This window comes from Mytilus edulis, chromosome 7 (assembly GCF_963676685.1).
Source record: "Mytilus edulis chromosome 7, xbMytEdul2.2, whole genome shotgun sequence".
NCBI lineage: Eukaryota > Metazoa > Mollusca > Bivalvia > Mytilida > Mytilidae > Mytilus > Mytilus edulis.
The window spans coordinates 80,031,063-80,050,424 of NC_092350.1; the positions used below are offsets into that span (position 1 = coordinate 80,031,063).

Consider the following 19,362-nt stretch of genomic DNA (forward strand, 5'->3'; position numbering starts at 1 on the left):
CTATGGAAATTATGAAAGAGAGAAACTTCATGACTTAAGAAGTATATATATATTTTTCAACATGTCTGAATAGTATTCCTAAGCCTTGCATTCTAGAGACAAACCAGAAATCAAGAATAGCAAATCCTTCCAAAATGGCCATCTCTTTTATTTTCCAAATAGAGATAAAAAAACACAAAACATGTAATAGAAAAATATTTACTGATCATTTTCTGTTTACAAAAAAAGCAAGGAAGAACAAAATTAGTAACATGGCACATGAGTTCAACATTGTTCAAAGGTCATGACCTTTCAAAAATCACATGACTTGACATAAATGAGTGACTAAGAGTGCTTTCACAAATGCTGATCTTTCATCAAAATAGAACTGCAAAGGTATAATGGTATATATCTACTTCTTGTATTAGCAATACTATAGATTCATTTATTAATCGTAAGTTGATAAGATTTTTTGAAAAATATAAATAAAATAAAAAATGTAAACTTTTTTGGTCAATTATTCAACATTCAAACAGTTTTTAGAGTTAAAAGATATATTATATCATAGTTATAAAATCGTAAGTCTCTGTGTTGTAAAAGGTCATGACCTTCTCTGAAATCACATGGTACAAATATTTTAATTACAAATGTTATTATGATTCTTAATCTGAAAATAGATTTAACATGATAGAAGACACTAACAGTTCTATCTGAACACATATATCACATTTCAAGGAATAAATAAAACATTAAGTTAAAGAAATTTGGAAATATCACTTAACTTAAGAACCAATCAATTGAGCCATGATTGTGAGATTGTCTTTTTTTCAGGTGATTGTTGGTTTCCCAACACATATATTTACTCTAAGAGTAATATTAATTTTAACAAACAAACAAAAACGTGGCTCCCTTTTAAGACAATTTAGAATAATTTTTTAATAGTCAGATAATTTCTTTTAAAAGTTTTTTGTTTATCATTCTTAAATTTAACATAGCTTTTATCCCGATAGTTACAAAGATCAAGGTATAATCATGAAAACGTTAAAATAATTTTTTGATAAAATTTCCTTTCAGTGGTTTATAGAAAGTAAGTAAGTAATGGAATTTTGTTTATAGTTGGACATGATCAATAAATAGCTATAATGGTTTACTTTTATAAATTATTATTTGGATGGAGAGTTGTCTCATTGGCACTCATACCACATCTTTCTATATCTATATAATCTGCTCACAAACATGTTGGCCCGGTATACGGGTACGTAAAATAGAAACAATTATTTTTGAACGTATTTTGAAGAGAGTAGTTTTAGTTGACCAAGAATGTTATAATCATTGACAACAGATCAACACAACTAGTTGCAATGGTATTTCATTATCAAAACTTTCCTATATATTTAATGTAAAATAATTAATAAAAAAAAAAAAAATGATGGAAGGAGAATTTCAAAGTTTTTTAACCTCATATTTGTTCAATTATTAATTAAAATGTCAGTGAAACAATTCAGTTAACTTAAATTTTGACACCTTACTGTGAAATACGAAAAATATGCAGAATTTGTCAAAACCCAAAAATCAAGTATCCACAAAATTAGTATCCACAAAATTAAGCAAATTTTCCTAAAACAACAAAAATTAGTTTCCATGAACAAAATTGAATCCACAGTAGGCCAATTTTCAAGGTAACAATATATGTATTCTACCATCTCATTTATAGCAATAAAGATACCGATTTTTAGCCAACATATACACATTTAAGTTACTGTAAACCAACTTATTTTCGCGAGCGATTTATTTTCGTGACTTTCACGAGAAGCAAAATAACGCGAATATAAATCGTCGCGAATATGTAAAACTTAGATCCTTCCTTATTTTACTACACCAAACATTTTTGAAAATCGTGAAATTAAATCTCCGTGAAATGAGATAGTAAGGGCTAAACGCCAAATAAAGTATGAGCGAAAATAAGTTGGTTTACAGTATACCGCAATAAATGTCTTTTCAGTGATGATTGTTGCCAAAATGTTTTAAAAACCAAATTTATCAACAAAATTGAAGAGGTGATGATGATACAAAAATTGACTAAAAGTATAGCAAAAGCTGAGAAAGTACTCAGAAATATAATTGAAGGAGATATATTCCTTCTTTTCAAATAAATTCAAGAAATTTTGTAACATCAAATTTTTATATCACAATATCCATATTTTCATGCCCAAGTACTAGCTACTGGTCTGGTGGTACCCTCTACGACAAACAGTTCGCCAGCAGAGGTAGTGACAGTATTAACATTAAAAATTGCAATTTAACTGCACTGTAATTAAAATTTGTCCTGATTTTTTTTCTGACTTACATATTCTTGTAACACCTTCTTGTGAAAATGGCAGTACATAAATTGTACCCTCTCAATATTTTAAAGAAAGAATAAGTCTTCTTGTGGAAAAACAAAGTCAAAGGAATGTAACTCTCTGAAATTTTTAAATATGAAGAGAAGGAATTTTAATAGGCACAATGCTTAGAAAAAAAGATAAATTTATTTGAAATATTAATCATAGTAAAAAAAGTAAATTATATAAATATTGTCATTTTGAAACTCTTCTTTTAATTATTGATCCTCTGCTAAAAATACATATAAAATCAATTTACAAATCTGAAGTCTAAGAATTTTTTTTTAGAAGACTTTACAAAACTGAAGTCTTATAGAAGTTTTTTTTAGAAGAATTTAAGAAACTGAAGTCCAGAAATATTTAAAGAACTTATTGAGAATGAATGGCATAAAACATCATAGAAGCATGTAACATATCCCATAATTCATAGCCAAACATGGCATCTAGTTGAAAAACAAAGACAATAAAAAAGTAATAATAATAAAAAATAAATCTAAAACAATCTCACATTACAACAGTAGTTCATACCTGTCAATCAAAAAGATCAAACGTTTCAGTTCAAAGGTTAAAGTTTTCTTTAGAATTTCGAGTTTTTTTGGTTTTGAATTTTCTTGACAATTTTTTACCTTTCTGATTTTTTTTTTCCTTTTAAAATTGCAAGCTCATGTAAATTTACAGCCAAGAACAGTTCCGGCTTGTATAATTAAAGACAATGTAGACTAAAATCAATTGGAAAAAAAAAAATCCTTTTGTATATAACTTTTAATATTGAAAATTTCTGGCCTCTGTGTAATGGTTCAAGTTAGACTGCTCCCGTTCCATTACAAATCATTGTTGATTGACCTATACACTATTCCTATCATTAATCTTTCTGATTTTCCTTCAAAAAATCTATTAAATCAAACTTATTTTGAATCTTCATTAATTTAGATGTATCAATTTCATTTTGGATGTAAAATGTTACTTGTGTGCTATGTATATAATGCAAAAATATCAGCAAAATTATTCCAATTATCAGTAATTTCTTATAAACATACAATCGATTCTTCTTGGGTTTTTAATGTCAGAATGAACAGTATTTTTCCTATCTTTTATCAACATAAAAACATTATTTAATAATAAGCTTTTATAAAATTTTATAAATTGATTAGATTCAAGGTTTATAGATGAAAACAGAATTAGTAGATATAAGTAATTTTCTGTAGACAGCCATCTGCAACTTGCATTGACAGGTATGGTGAAATTATAGATAAAACATCAAAATTACCGACCCCTTTCCTATTGTTGAGGCCGCTATGAAATAAATGAATTAAAAGTATTAAATATTTGTTCAAATTGCAGATTTGCTCAATTTTCAATTACTGTATCTATAATCTATATCACAAAATATTTTTATTCCTTTTTATGTTTTACCGCATATGACAAATTCATACGTTTGTAATAAGACCTTTGGACCTTGCTCAATGAACCATTGAACTTGAAAATATTATGATCTTAAAATAATGAGTGATAAAAAAATAAAAGGAATAATTTGATGAAAAAAAATAAAAAAATACTAGTGTCTTAAATCTATATACAGTGTATATCCCTCCATCTAGACTATATACCAAACCATTGAATAATCTAATTTTAAATACTTACATAAGTTTTGAATTCAGGTTTATCACATCCTGGTGTTTTTGTTCCGTCATTAAAAATGACACAAACATCGAAATCGACATTGACCTCATCCTTAGTCTGCATAAAGATGAACTTTTGATGTAGAACTCCATCAATGAATTCCAACTTGATGTGTGGTCTTTGGTTTCCTTGCTGCTAATAGGTAACAAAGAATTAAAAAAGAAATGAATGATAAATCAATACAACATTACACCCCAATATTAAAAAGTTTTGTCCTCAAAATTAGTTGCATAAGTAATATTTATTTGAATAATAATTTGCACCATAATACAGAAAACTAAATTAATCTACAGTTATAGTATGGGGTGTTAAATATTTGCTTTTAAAAAAGCTGACATTATTACCTTAGATTAATTTAACAAACCTATGTGATGAATATGTAAGTTTTGCAGTGCCCTTTCGTTATGCCTAGAAGTATTAATATCTGCATACATTCAGTGTATCCCCTTTCGTTATGCCTAGAAGTATTAATATCTGCATACATTCAGTGTATCGACAACAAACATGAATGTATTTAGATATGTTTTAAATTTTGAAATTTTGAATGTTTGTTTTACATTTAATGGCAAATTAATTGCATATTCAATCATGTTCAATATGAAGCTGTTAACTTGGTATGATTATAAATCCTGCTTTGTAAAAGACCAACATGATGATCCCAATTTTGAATATGCTAGTTCACAAAGTAACAATATGCAGGAAGGCATGTCACCCTTTTACTTCTCTGACTTGCAGTCAATCAATCTCTGGTCTATAAAGAGCTGTATGCTATGCAAAGACTAGTCCACTTTAGTTTGAAAAAAAAATCTAATTTAATGTGACATATATATAAAATTTCAAATTAGAAATAAAACTGTATGTGTTTTACCAGGCAGTGTTCAGAATCATATCACAATAAGAGGTTCTCAGTTTGAATATGAATATAATATTTGCCACTGGACATTAATAAAACATTAAAATAATGGATTAATCCTGGCAGAGCATTAATCAGCAGCTGGCAAAGTTGAAAGTAGTCTTGTCTTTTTTTCATCTGTATTGTGTGTTATATTAGTGTCTTCCAAAATTTATCATATTATCAATAAACAGACCTTCATGATAAAATAAGTACAATCACAATTAAACACTGTTAAGTACCACATTCATATGCAAGCTCCCCTTGAAGTTTTTATTAGCAATTACTTGAACAATTAAAAAATATGAAAAAAGAAATTCATGCAAAAACTTTAACAACAACTGTAAAATTTCTTGTATAATATATGACCAATCACCAATTCAAATAAGGCTTTCCTTTAATTTTATCCAAAGGTAGTACAGATATGACAGAAGGTATAGAAATAAAAAATTACAAATATTATTTGCTAGGGACTTTGCCAAAAAGTACATTTCATTGTAAAATTGCTATCAGTTATTTCCCCTAATAAATGTTATTTTTTCTGAATACATTCTGTACACATGGTACAAGAAAAGTTTATCTTCATTTGTAAATATACAAATAAAGATAAACTTAAGTTAATATGTATGATACAACTATCTTTGTAAGAATGAAATTCTCAAGTCTTACAAAGAAATAAATTTCTGCTTCAAAATTTGCTTACATTAGTAAATTTGCTTACATTAGTAAATTTGCTTACATTAGTAAAAATGTATACAAAGCATAAGTTTTGATAGAAACAGTTACACTCCATACTACTTTCAACTCAAAATCATTAAATAGAATAGTCATACATGTACTATAAAATACAATGAGTATTTCCTTTAGACCTGTAAACATAAAGTAATCCCTCTGAAACATTAAAGCATGATGCTGGATTTATTAGAAATAACTTTCTGTCGTACTCTGAGTATTAAATTTGATTTACCCTGATACCATAAATTAGAGCAACATTTTTTTTGTTTTAAATTTCTCTATACCTGTATACTGTTTATAAAAATTCAGAAAACATGCAAATAAAATGAATAAAAATGAAAATTACATTACGCCATATATTCTGTTTGAGGAAATCTCTTATATTGAACTTTTTCTGAAAACAACAGTATTTTTCTTAGACTCTTAGTTGCTTATGATTATTCAATGCTATCATAACCATATACAGTCATTTTCAGTTTTATTTTTTGGTACTTAACCCTTTACTCCATAATGACGCCTTTTGACACCTGTGTAGTACATGTACCTCAGTTGAAACGCTATGTCTCCAAAATGTCTGCATCAGACTTAAAAAAAATTGTATCCAATATGAAAAGGAGATTCATGAGAATATCTGACTTGAATTTCATTGATGAAATATTAGTTTTCACAATGCATTAACACTTTAAACCTGATGATTTTTTTTACTGAAAAAAATCCTATGCGAATCAAGTATTTAAAAAAAAAATATCCATGGAGTAAAGGGTTAAAAGGCCGCCACCTGAAAGTCCTGGAAGTGGCGAATTTATGCTAGGCACTGTCAAAATTTTAAAGCCATGCATGTCCCATTTAAACCTAATGCAAACATTTGTAAAACAGGATATTATTTTGAAGAGCATTCCGCTCAAATCACTGCCAGGGGCTGTCTGAAACTTGGCTGTCTTAGGTGAGAGTTATTTTGCCCCGTGTTGAAGGCCTAACTGTAACATTAAGATGAAGAACAGTAATAAAAGCGCTGGTTCCATTGCTTTTTTAGTGTTATTTCCTGTACATGTACTGATTTTGTGTCATGTATTTCTATCAATATATGAAGACAAAATAATGTAAATTCAGAAATTTTTGCATGCATTTATGATTGTGATTTTGTCATTTTAGACTAAAATGTGTTTTAATTTTGCAATATTTTTGTTATCCTATTTAATTCTGTATAAAAAATTTCAAAATGCGAGTTTACATTATTGCGATTATAATCCTGTAGCATTTCACAAAAATAAAAACATTGCAATAATTTCTTAATTTACAGTAATTTGATATTTTGAACCCATTCAAAAATTGTACCATTTAAAAAGGAATTTAAACACACGTAAAATATATATATCTAAACTATAAGCTATAACTGAAAAAATAAGAGACACATGTTTCCTCTATTCAGTACAATACTAACTATACCTTAAAAAAAATTGAAAAAGCCAAAGCACCTAAAGGAATTTTTTTTCTTATAATTTTGGAAATATCACCTATGTAAAATATCAATACAGGTGCATCGCAAAGTGAATAATCTAGCCGTCCTCATTAATAACTAAACAGGTAATTCTGTAAATTCTACATAGAACATGCCCTAAGTGAGCAGAACATTAAAATAAGCCTTGGATTTCGGAAAACATTCCAACAAAATATGTTGAATACAAAAGCTTATTTCGTTTTTCAAGGTCTTCCACTACAAAGGGTAGATGGGCACTGAAAATTTTAAGTATTGCTCACTATCTTCCCTATCCTGCTATGGATAGGTTGAAAATTAAAGTGTAATTGGGCTACAGCTTAAGATTTACGAACAATCTTTGGCCAAAACATGGTCAAGATGACCAGATGACCTACTTCTATAAAGAAACAACAGATGAATATATAAACAGATATATATAGATATAGTGAAAACGACAGACAAAAGTAAAAAGAAAAACAACAACAGAACAACAACAGTTTGTTTACCATGCACTGTGATGTGTGCAGCGAGACCGGGCGAATGAAAAGTTTGGGAGGAGTAACTATGTGGGCTACCAAACCAGTGTGGGTCTTCATTGGAATTAAACACTGAAACAATTTTTGTTAGAATAGTCACACACATATTATCAAGATTCTAAGATACAAAATTTTGTTAGAACTGTCAAACAATTATTAGCAATATTCATAGATATAATTGTTTGTTAGAATTGGCATACAGATATTAGTGAGATTCTAAATTAGATAACTTTTGTTAGAAATATTACACACAAATATTTGAGCATAGAGTCATATATAATACTTGCTAAAATTGTTACGTTAGTATTCCAATAGATGCAAAGCAAACATGATTTTTGTAATAACACACACATAATTCTTTTAAAATTCGAAAATTCATTCTAGAATAATTTTAATACACATTTTAATGATTTCTATGAAGAGCGTAACACATATTTGAGCATTACTTAGAACATGTAGAATAATTGTGTAAAATCTTTTACATTAATAATTAATTCATAGACAAACATGAATAAAGTAATGACATTATTCAAGAATTTTGTAGAATACAAAAGAATTACATGATAAAGTCAGTATATGTATGGAGAGATAACTCTTTGAATGAAGTACAAGCATCAATAAGGGGAAATAACTCTCAACAAAAAGGGAGTTAATTCATAAAATTTATCAAAGTAACAGAACAAAAATAAGTGAGAAAAAAATCAACATGATTGATGATTAAACTTGTTGTACCCTCAAAAATGTGAAACTGTACATACAAAAACTTGTTTCTTCCAGTTCTAAATGAGATACTGTGCTTAGTGAAGTATATAGATTAAAATTAATGGAAAATTTGGAAGAAATTACAAACCAGTGTTCATACAAATAACTGTTAGGACACAAACATTTAACTTCATATAGAAATATTAAAAGCTGTCATAGGTCACAAAGTTCAAGGTTATTACCTGAACTCTCAACTGACTACATTCCTCCCCTTCACAAAGACCTTGCTTCATATAGTGATCACTGACTTCATCAAGTTTACTGCTGAAATCTGCTGAAACTGTAAGATAAAAAAATCAGTAAGTGGACTTTGGTCAAACAAAGTTGTTTCAGAGGCATAGACGGCCTATATAAACATGCATGATAAAGCCAGGTTTGGCATACAATTTTGGGATTCTGACAGCTCAAGGGCTATATAGACAGTCAAGGTCATTAAAAACTTCCATCATAAAGTGGGATTTTTATGCTCTTCAACTTTGTATTGATTTTGACTTCTGACTATTTGGACTCTAGAGCATCACTAATGAAACTTGTTGTCCAAATGTGTGTTGCCTTGATTATTTTGGTTACTCTATGCAATCAAATAACAAAAAATATGTATACTGTGTGAAAAACAAGAGGTCGAAGATGAAAAACATTTTATGTTAAACTGTCCATGCTATTACAAACTTAGACATAAATTTCTACCTATGGCCGCATTAGACAATTTTAGTGACAATAGCAAAAAACTTGTTCATTTACTGAAACACTATCAAATTCCAACTGCAAAATTCATAAATTCAGTATTCATTCATAGAAAAAACAACTTTGCATCTAATTCTGTATTTTTGTTTTGTAAACATCTAAGTTTTTCGACTATGATATAATATTGCTAAAGTGACATATAGGTCTGATAGGCCGGGTGTAAATATCAAATTGCTATGTATATAATTGTATAAATGTATGTTATGATACACATGTCACTATAATAATTTCTTACTTGCTTACATTTAAAATAGAAAGATCTATATGATGAATGCTTTTGTGTTTGGAATATCTATGCAAATAACAGGATTATGCAAATAACAGAATTATACAAATAACAGGATTATACAAGTAACAAGAGTATGCAAATAACAGGATTATGTAAGTAACAGGTAGACTATGAAGTATATTCCACTGAATAAAATAACATTTGGTTGAGGCATACTGAAGTTAGAGAATTATGTACAGATGGACAAGGGTAAAACTTAATGCCCCCTCCGCTATGGCGAGGGCATAAAAAACATTTAGAACCTAACAACTAATACGTACAGACAGGCTCCTCTGAATTAGGGTATGGTTGATTTGGTCCTTTCTGTGAACATTGGGTATCTGAAACTGGTGAAAATAAACAATGATAATTACAAACTCTGTAGAAAATAAATATCACCAACTAACAATCAATCACACATCTAAATCCAATGGTTTTTAATTTAAGGATGTACTTAGGTGAGGTTTTGGAATTTGTGTCAAATATTCGGACTCCTTGGTGTTTTTCCATACAATACAAGTAAAGTAAAATATTTTGCCCCATAACACCCATTTATTTTTTCATATAAGACTTAATAGCACATAAAAGGTCATTTAACAAAATTTTTGAAAATTCTTGATTTTCTTTCCTTTGTTTTGAGACCCAAATAATACCAATGCAAATATAAGGTAAAATTCCGAGTCAGCTTTTTCCCGAAATCTCAAATATCTCGAAAAGGAGGTCAATGACCTATCAATATTTTTTGCTTATTTTTATCCTTAACGAATGCTCTACCAGCTTATAGTATCAATTTTAAATTCTTGATTTATTAATCTTCACCTAACCTCACCTAAGTACATCCTTAAGGTCAAATAACAGTAAGTGGGCTATTTGCGGCTTATTTCTTCGTCACTAGGTCTCATGTGGAAAGTTGTCTCATTAGCAATCATACTACATCTTCTTATTATTGTAAGTCACAGATTTTGGTAAAATTTTGCACACAACTGTAGCTCATAAAACTGTAACTGAAAATTGAAGAAAACTAGATGTGTCAAAGCGTCACGAATGGCCCCGTCTCAAAAAGTTGAAAAGTCTGCAATTTCTATATTACATGTGGACACAATCATGATGGTAGTCTCACATATCATAAATCAGCTCAAAATCTGGAGGTGTATAGAAAAAAAGTGTGTATAACTGTGATTTTGAACAATTTTTCAAAGCATTAGAAAAAAAAGTCTGTTTAAGGTGGTACCCAACACTTTCACTAAAATTGATTTGGCTCGTTTAATTTTCATATAATTTTGTCAAAGTATTTTTTTTGAACCAACCGTTTTGCCAGAAAAATTACACTGGTTATATAGCAATTTGACAAACACCAATTTTGATCATTGAGAAGCTTAATATTCCTTTTACAACACAACGTAATTAAAACGTTTAACTGACTGTACAGAGTTATCTCCCTGTAGTGTTAGGTACCACCTTAACTGTGATTTTCAACAATTTATCAAAGTCCAAAGCCCGTAATTTCCGTAAAAATTACCGGAGCAGAACAAAATTTATACTTGATCTGTAACTCATCATTGTTAAATCACATACCGAAAATCTGAAGGCATTTAGAAAAAAACCCTGTATAACTGTCATTTTCAACAATTTATCAAGGTCCAAAGCCCGTAATTTCGGCAAAAATTAGCGGAGCAGAACAAAACTTAAACTTGACCTGTAACTCATCATGGTTAACTCACATAACAAAAATCAGCCCAATATCTGAAGGCGTTTAGAAAAAAACTCTGTATAATGGTTTGTTGTGGAATGACTGAATTACGGAATTTCGGACAAGGGTAAAACTATATGGCACCGACAACTTCGTTGCGGGGCCATAAAAAATGCATTCCTCTTGTATCATTTGAAATATTCAGAAATTTATATATCAGTACAAGTTTTTGTACATACGAACCTGACGGTTGGTCAATGGTTATGTCTCCTGTACAACTATCAAGTTTGATTGGTGTAACTGTACAAAGTCTGTGTACATACTAACCTGACGGTTGATCCATGGTTATGTCTCCTGTACAACTATCTAGTTTGATTGGTGTAACTGTACAAATTTGTGTACATACTAACCTGAAGGTTGATCAATGGTTATGTCTCCTGTACAACTATCTAGTTTGATTGGTGTAACTGTACAAGTTTGTGTACAATGGCCGTTACAATCAGACTTGCTACGGCTCCGTGTTTCAATAACACATTTTTCTTCACCATTTTCCTGAAAAAAATCAATATCCTTCTTTAAATTTTTAAATAGAGATGGATGTGTCATCTTTTGATAGTCCACAATACAATATGATTGCTTGAATTGTTAAGGTATCAGCTCCACACATTAGCCTGCATGACACATTATTATGGAAAACCTTCACCAGGTATGCCAAAAGTTTGGTACTTGGAAAGCAAGATCAGGTTTCAAATTCTACATTTCAAAATGAAAAAAAATCCCAGGGGTAAAGCTATTTGCAACTAGGAACATCCATTACATCTGGAAAGCTAAATACATGATATACATTATAAGCTTATCCCACAATAAGCAAGCACTCTATACTTCTAAATAAAATTCAATCAACAAATAATATTAATCAGAAAGAAATATTTCTATGTTTTTTTTAATTTCAAAGAAAAAATTATTTAAGTAATAAGCTACTGAAAATGTCAACTTTAGATTTAAGCAGATCAAATCAGCATAGGTATTGTGGCCTTACACTGCTTACATCTATGTCATTTGTTCTCTGGTAAATAGTTGTCTCATTGGCAATCCTATCATATCTGTTCTATTTTTAGATAAGCGCCAACAATACAAACTATATGGTATTGGCTTTGCTCATTGTTGAAGGCCGTATGGTGACCTATAGTTGTTAATTTCTGTGTCATTTGGTCTCTTGTGGAGAGTTTTCTCATTGGCAATCATACCACATCTTCTTTTGTGTAAGGTCCTTGTGATAAGGAAACTTTTTCTTTTAAATGTAAAGATCAGCAAATCTATGTTTTAGCGCCAAAATATAAACAGAAGTTATGAAAAAGCCATTTTTCTCCCACTATAGTACTTTTCAATAAGTCATGTCCCCTTCTATTTCAGATGCAGACAATGACTTATTGGAAAGTATATAAATGCTTAGATATTTGTTGTGTAATTTTTACCTGAACCTTTTCAGGTCTTGTGTGAACCTGAAAAGCAAGCACATGAACTGTGAACCCTGTCAAGAGTTAGGTACAGGCAAAACTTTCTATTATGGACTTACGTCTTTAATGAAATTTTTGTCAGTTTTCTTGAGAATTTCATGTGAAATGATCCTTTCAGAAAATAATATTTCTAGCACTTAATCTATATTAACAAGCATGCACACGCTGAAATGTCTCGCCTTCTTTACTAATTATTGATATATTATGTTGATAGTCTTAAATATAAAGCTTTCTTACAACTGTCACATAAATTTAACCAAGAAAACTAAACATTGACCAATGAACCATGAAAATGAGTTTAAGGTCAAATGAAAGATGCCAAGCAGGCATGTACAGCTAAAAATTCTTCCATACAACAAATATAGATGACCTACTGCTTTTAGTTTAAGAAAAACAGACCAAAACACAAAAACTTAACACTGAGCAATGAACCGTGAAAATGAGGTCAAATAAAACCTGCCCGACTGACAAATAGATCATAAAATATTTCCATACACCAAATATAGTTGACCTTTTGCAATAAGTATTCGAAAGACCAAAACTCAAAAACTTAACTTTGACCACTGAACCATGAAAATAAGGTCAAGGTCAGATGACACCTGCCGGCTAGACATGTACACCTTTCAATCACTTTATACACCAAATACAGTAGACCTATTGTATACAGTATGAGAAAACAGACCAAAACACAAAAACTTAACTATAACCACTGAACAATGAAAATGAGGTCAAGGTCAGATGACATCTGCCAGTTGGACATGTACACCTTACAGTCCTTTCATACACCTAATATACTAGACCTATTGCTTATAGTATCTGAGATATGGACTTGACCACCAAAACTTAACCTTGTTCACTCATCCATGAAATGAGGTCAAGGTCAAGTGAAAACTGTCTGACGGGCATGAGGACCTTGCAAGGTATGCACATACCAATATAGTTATCCTATTACTTATAATAAGAGAGAATTTAACTTTACAAAAAATCTTAACTTTTTTTTCAAGTAGTCACTGAACCATGAAAATGAGGTCAAGGATATTGGACATAAGACTGACGAAAACTTTGTAACATGAGGCATCCATATACAAAGTATGAAGCATCCAGGTCTTCCACCTTCTTAAATATAAAGCTTTTAAGAAGTTAGCTAACGCCGCTGTCGCCGCCTGATCACTATCACTATGTCGAGCTTGTTGCAGGCCTCGACAAAAATCATTTTCACATACAATTTTGATGTCATATTCTAATGATGATATTCATCAACTATTTTCTAGTCAACTTTAAATCTCATATAGAACCCAAATAATAATTTGATAACATTTTGTGAAAATTTAGTATAAAATTCTAAAATAATTAAAATTGCTTTCATTTGAAATTCAAATCAAATGTAGCAAGTTATATGCCTGTATTTGGGGAGCTAATCTGTCCCCCTGATATCAATAACTAGTGAGAATTCCATTCAACACAACAATATTGAAATATCTATAGTTAAATGGGTTGACCGAGCTATCCATTTACACAACATCTAAAAATGCCATTGACAATTTGTATAAAGACTTACATTATTAGTTTTAACTTACTACTTACTACTTACTACTGCTCAATCTCAAAGTAAGATTGTACAAGCTAGCTCTATTGAAAAATACTGACTCCCAAAAGGCAGCTATTTTAATTTGATGAAGCCAAAATTTACTGTTTCATGATAAAATATGACCACATAATATAAACCTACTTGTATAATATTTAACTTAATTTCCTAGCTAATAACACCAACCCAAATGTCAATTTTTATCTCCAGTGTTTTAAATATTTCAATTGTAAATACAATCAAGTGCAGCCCGTTTTATTTGAAATTAGAACATGTATGGCTTTGTTTCAAAAGTGAGAAAAGGAAGTCATCAGAATTGTTTATATAAGTTTTGTTTGCACTTCTTATTTTATCTTTTAAAATCATGAATTTTCTGTTTGATTTGAACTTGACCAATGAAAGTACAATGACCTGAATTTGTTTGTTGATTTGGTTTTCAGTCTGGTTGTGTTGTCATCTCTTTGGTTTATACCCTACATCTTTATTTTTCGATTTCCATAAAAAAAAATATATTAGTTCACAAACAGGAAATAAGTTTAATCAATGAGCTGTTCTAGGATCAAATTGTCAATGGTATATTTAAACACTGTGTAAATGAAGCGACTTCTTGAGTACAGAAAAAGCAGATCCTCAAACGGATGCAAATTACTATAACAAACTTACAGTCTCAACACCTGTAATCATCTAAGAAGAAAAACCCATCCTTTATTTAATAGTTATATAATAATATAAATTATATTCCAAACAGTACTTGAAATACTCGAGTTAATATTATGCAGCTACTCTTCACATATAGTTCAGAAGTCAGTTTTACAATAAAACAATAGTAAGTCATGAACAATTCAGTATACCATACTAACTTACAAACAATCTGAGTCCCAAATTTGTTAGTGAAACCGACTCCTGTCTGTTTTATATAATGAGTTGGTGAAAAATACCAGCTTTGAAAAGAAAGTTCTTCGCAAATGGTATTCTTAATACATAACAATGAATAAATCCGAACATAGTGTGTGTTATATATGTGTGCTCTAATACTTTGGAGTCATCTATTTTCGCGGGTACCAATTTTCATGGAGTGAGCTAAACTTGCATTTTCATGGATATTTGATTTCGTGGTTTTTCAAAAGTCTGAATAAACTCTTATACGCAATTTGTAATTAGTTTAGTTCAATCATATTTATTTATAATGGATTGGGAAACAAGTTTTGCAACTTATATTAATCCCTTTCCACTTTGCAGGTGCGAGTGCTGCCTTGTAGCGGCATTAGCCTACTCTTTTTCGAAATCTACAAGGGTGTCTTTAACGTGCAAGAGATATGGCTCTCTCTTAACACGGGTCAGCCATTTATCGTCCCCTTCTGACGGACTATCATCGTTTCCTCAAGACCATACTCGCAAATGGTGTCAAGGGAGAGCCGATAATTTAGTTCCAGAAATTTTTTATCCCGCACGAGAATCGAACCAGGAACCTTTGTGTTAGTCTCGGTGTTAGTAGTCCGATGCACTAACCACTACACCACGGCTCTCTAAATTTGTAATTCGTTGAACATTTGAATTCATGATTTTGGGGTTTCCATGAAATCCACAAAAATTGGTGTCCAACGAATAATAATGAATCCACAGCAGATTTTTTATTCATGTGTTTTCAGCTTACAAATAGATATTTATTAGTTAAAGGTCCTCCCCTATAAACTAAGAAGTATTAAGTGAATATAAGCAGGTTTTAATGCCTTTTCTTTTAAGTAACTTTAGTCTTAATTTCAGAGATATTTTTGTAGTAATTTAGACTCAATTGTTTTGTAATTTTAGTTTTAACCTTTTTGTTATATTTTTTCAGTCTTGATGTGAGAATTGGTGAATTGTTTTTTTTTAATATTGTTGATACTTTGATTTTACATTCCTCCTACAATTGTGGTTTTGTCCATGTTTAAATTGTACTCAAGTCAACAAGAACTTAAAATCTTGCAAGTCATTCCTAGAGATTAAGATTATTATAAATTCAGAAATGCAAATTATAAAATAAAAATCTATGAAAGGACAAAAAAAGCGAGATTCAGACTTCTGAAAAATGTGCATATAGATACATATATCAAGTTCTTATTATTGTGAATTTACAGTATTAAGTGTTAGAAAAATTGACAAAAATATTTAAAGTTAAATGATGGTCATTTAAGTCTGATTTAAGTCTTATTGAGGATGTACATGTACTTAAGTGAGGTTTAGGATTTTTTGTCAAACGTTCGGACTCCTTTTTTTTTCCCTTATGATACAGGAGAAAATATTTTGCCCCAAAAACACACATTTTTCTTTTGTCTGAGTCTGACTTTTCCCGCCATTTAAAAAATATCAAATATTTGAAAAAGGAGCTCCATAACCTATCAATATTTGAAGCTTATCCTTTCTAGTCTATTTCGCAGCTATTTAATTTCGAGATTTTCTCATTTCTGGATATAGTTTAATAAGGAAAGATCTAAGTTTTACATATTCACAACGATTTATATTCGCGTTATTTTTCTACTCGTGAAAATCACAAAAATAAATCACTCACAAAAATAACTTGGTTTACAGTAATCACATAATGCTCTTATGACTTATAGTTCCAATTTTATATCTTTTTAATTTCACCTAAAGTAAATCCTTAAGAATGATGGAATCATACACTGTGTTTTTGAAAAAGAACAGAACCAAAGTTACAACAGTTAAACATAAGACCAACAGATTGACCTCCCAGCCACTTACATTTTTACAGATAACTCGACTTTCTGTGTCCTGGCCTTTGTTCTGAGCCCTCTGTGGACAGTTTGGTAGGTTGGGTTGAGACATCTCAGCAGGGGCAGCACTCTGGGCCGAATGGTGATATTTGAGGTAACATTTGATAGCTCTGAGAGCATTGAAGGCCTCCTGGTGCTCAGGCTCTATGTCTATAGTCTTCTCATAATGTTTGACAGCACCTGTGTAGTTCTTTGTCACCCATAATAAATTTCCATACAAAAAGTGAGAATCAGGCTAAAATATAGAAGAATTGATTAATTGATGTAGCATGAATAAAATTTTGATTATATCCCCTCGTGTAAACTTGATCTTAAAGAATGATCAAAATCGTGGACCAGAAAAAGGACAAATTAAAAAAAAAAATCCCAGATTTGAGTTTTCTCTTTTCCCATTTTTTTCATGACTGGAAATGGTGACATCCACTTCATATTGAAATTAGAATCTGATTATCCTCTTATTGCCAATCTATTTATTTTCATGGCTACTAATTTTCATTGATTGAATAAAACTTGCAGTTCTGTGGATTTCGAATGTTCAAGGCAATATAAATTTTTCACTACTCTTAAAATGCAGAGATTGGCAAAACCAAGATATCAAATATCCACAAAATGGAAAAAATTTATACCCAGGAAAATTTAATTCTGAGTATAACACTGTAAATATTTTGTAGATTCATCATTATTCGTTGGATACCAATTTTCGTGGTTTTCGTGGGTACAGGTTAACCAAGAATTCAAATGTTCAATGAATTACAAATTGTCTATAAGGTTGTATACAGACTTTGGCAAAACCACGAAATTACATATCCACGAATAGGCTAATTTTCCGAAATCCACGAAATTGGTACCCACGAAAATAAATGCATCCACAGTATTGTATTATTACCTCCAGATCATTAATTGCCAGAGCATCCTTCATGATTTTGACACCATCTTCAAACTTTCCCCACATGTATAGAATGTTGGCCAGGTTAACGAGAGGGACATCTTTGTACTGTGGCTGTACAAAGTACAACGATCTTCTAAAACACTCTATACCGTGATAATTGTTACCAATAACACGCCAATACAATCCAGCGACATTGTAAAGGATCCATTCTGGTCCTATTTTCTGTTGAAGAAATCAAGGTACATTGCAAAAATTTCTATTTAATTAAAGAAGTTCTGGAATATTACTGTCATTGATAATTCTTAATTGTTCCAATTCTTTATAGATATTTGAGAAAGCAGTCCAAAGGCTAGGATTTTCTCAACTCCAGGTATATATTTTTATTTAATAATTTGCAAATAAACATTGCAAAACATAAAATGTTACAAATAATCCTTAATTTTTTTTTACATTTCATGTAAAACTGAATGAGTGTCATAAGTGTTTTCTTTGACCTGCATTTACCCAATGCTCTTTTTCAAGAAGGAGTTATTCAAAATTTACTTTTCAAAGCAATGTTTTGGGTACAAAGCTCTGATTCCTTTCACGGATTTGGCTATACTTTTTGGACCTTTTGGATTATAGCTCTTCATCTTTTATATAAGCTTTGGATTTCAAATATTTTGGCCACGAGCATCACTGAAGAGACATGTATTGTCGAAATGCGCATCTGGTGCAAGAAAATTGGTACCGTTAATTTTATTGCTAGTCTTTCTGACTTTTTGACTTTTTACTAAGGTCCACTCACAGCTGGGCTGTACCTTCAAATCAATAAAACTATTATTCCCTCTCTCCCCCGTTCATTGAAATGGACTAGCTTTGGCTATTTCACAATGAAATTGACTACATCTATTTACACAATCACTATATTTTCTGTTTAATTTACCTCTTTCAATGCAGTCAGTAATCTTTGCCCAACTTCCTCTGCTGTTAAAATTCTGTCAGGAACATGATTAATTAACCTCTGAAAAAATTAAAAGAAGATCTGTGATTAAACATTTTTATGAAATACGTTTAAAAGAAAAGATTATTTTAACATTTTTTGCAGAGAAAAGCATGTTATGGTGGTACCCAACACCTTGACTAAAATTTATTTGGTTTGTTTAATTTTCATAAAATTTTGACAAAATATTTACTTTGACCCTTTGACAAAAATATTGAGCCAACCAATTTATCAGAAAAAATAGTCTGGTTATATAGCAGTTTGACAAACACTAGTTTTGATCATTGAGAAGCTTAATATTCCCTTAACAACACAACGTAATTAAAACGTTTAGCTGATTTTACAGAGTTATCTCCCTGTGGTGTTAGGTACCACCATAAGCATGACCATGAACTTATACAGTAAAAAGTAATGATGTAGCTAACATTGTGAAATAGAGCATGGTCATTCTATAAAACACTTAGTGCTATATTT

The 19,362-nt window shown here is 30.4% G+C and overlaps 1 protein-coding gene across 23 annotated transcripts in view; it reads right to left on the reverse strand.

Annotated features, from left to right (window-relative positions):
* LOC139482316 (tetratricopeptide repeat protein 17-like) overlaps positions 1–19,362 on the reverse strand; it is a 48,043-nt gene that overhangs the window by 10,023 nt on the left and 18,658 nt on the right. For 3 of the 23 annotated variants that reach the window (XR_011654834.1, XM_071266137.1, XM_071266134.1), the window contains 7 exons: positions 18,832–18,909; positions 17,904–18,128; positions 16,986–17,252; positions 11,555–11,696; positions 9,736–9,801; positions 8,625–8,722; positions 4,002–4,172 (listed from right to left, as the gene is read on the reverse strand). Coding sequence is in view for 20 of the 23 variants with exons in the window: in XM_071266137.1 (XP_071122238.1) it covers positions 4,002–4,172; positions 8,625–8,722; positions 9,736–9,801; positions 11,555–11,696; positions 16,986–17,252; positions 17,904–18,128; positions 18,832–18,909 (1,047 nt within the window). In the remaining 3 variants the exon portion in view is untranslated. Of the gene's footprint in view, positions 1–4,001; positions 4,176–6,013; positions 6,062–7,650; positions 7,753–8,624; positions 8,723–9,735; positions 9,802–11,554; positions 11,697–14,909; positions 14,931–16,985; positions 17,253–17,903; positions 18,129–18,831; positions 18,910–19,362 lie in introns of all 23 variants that reach the window. The other 20 variants (XR_011654833.1, XM_071266136.1, XM_071266133.1 and 17 more) reach the window with 13 other exon arrangements.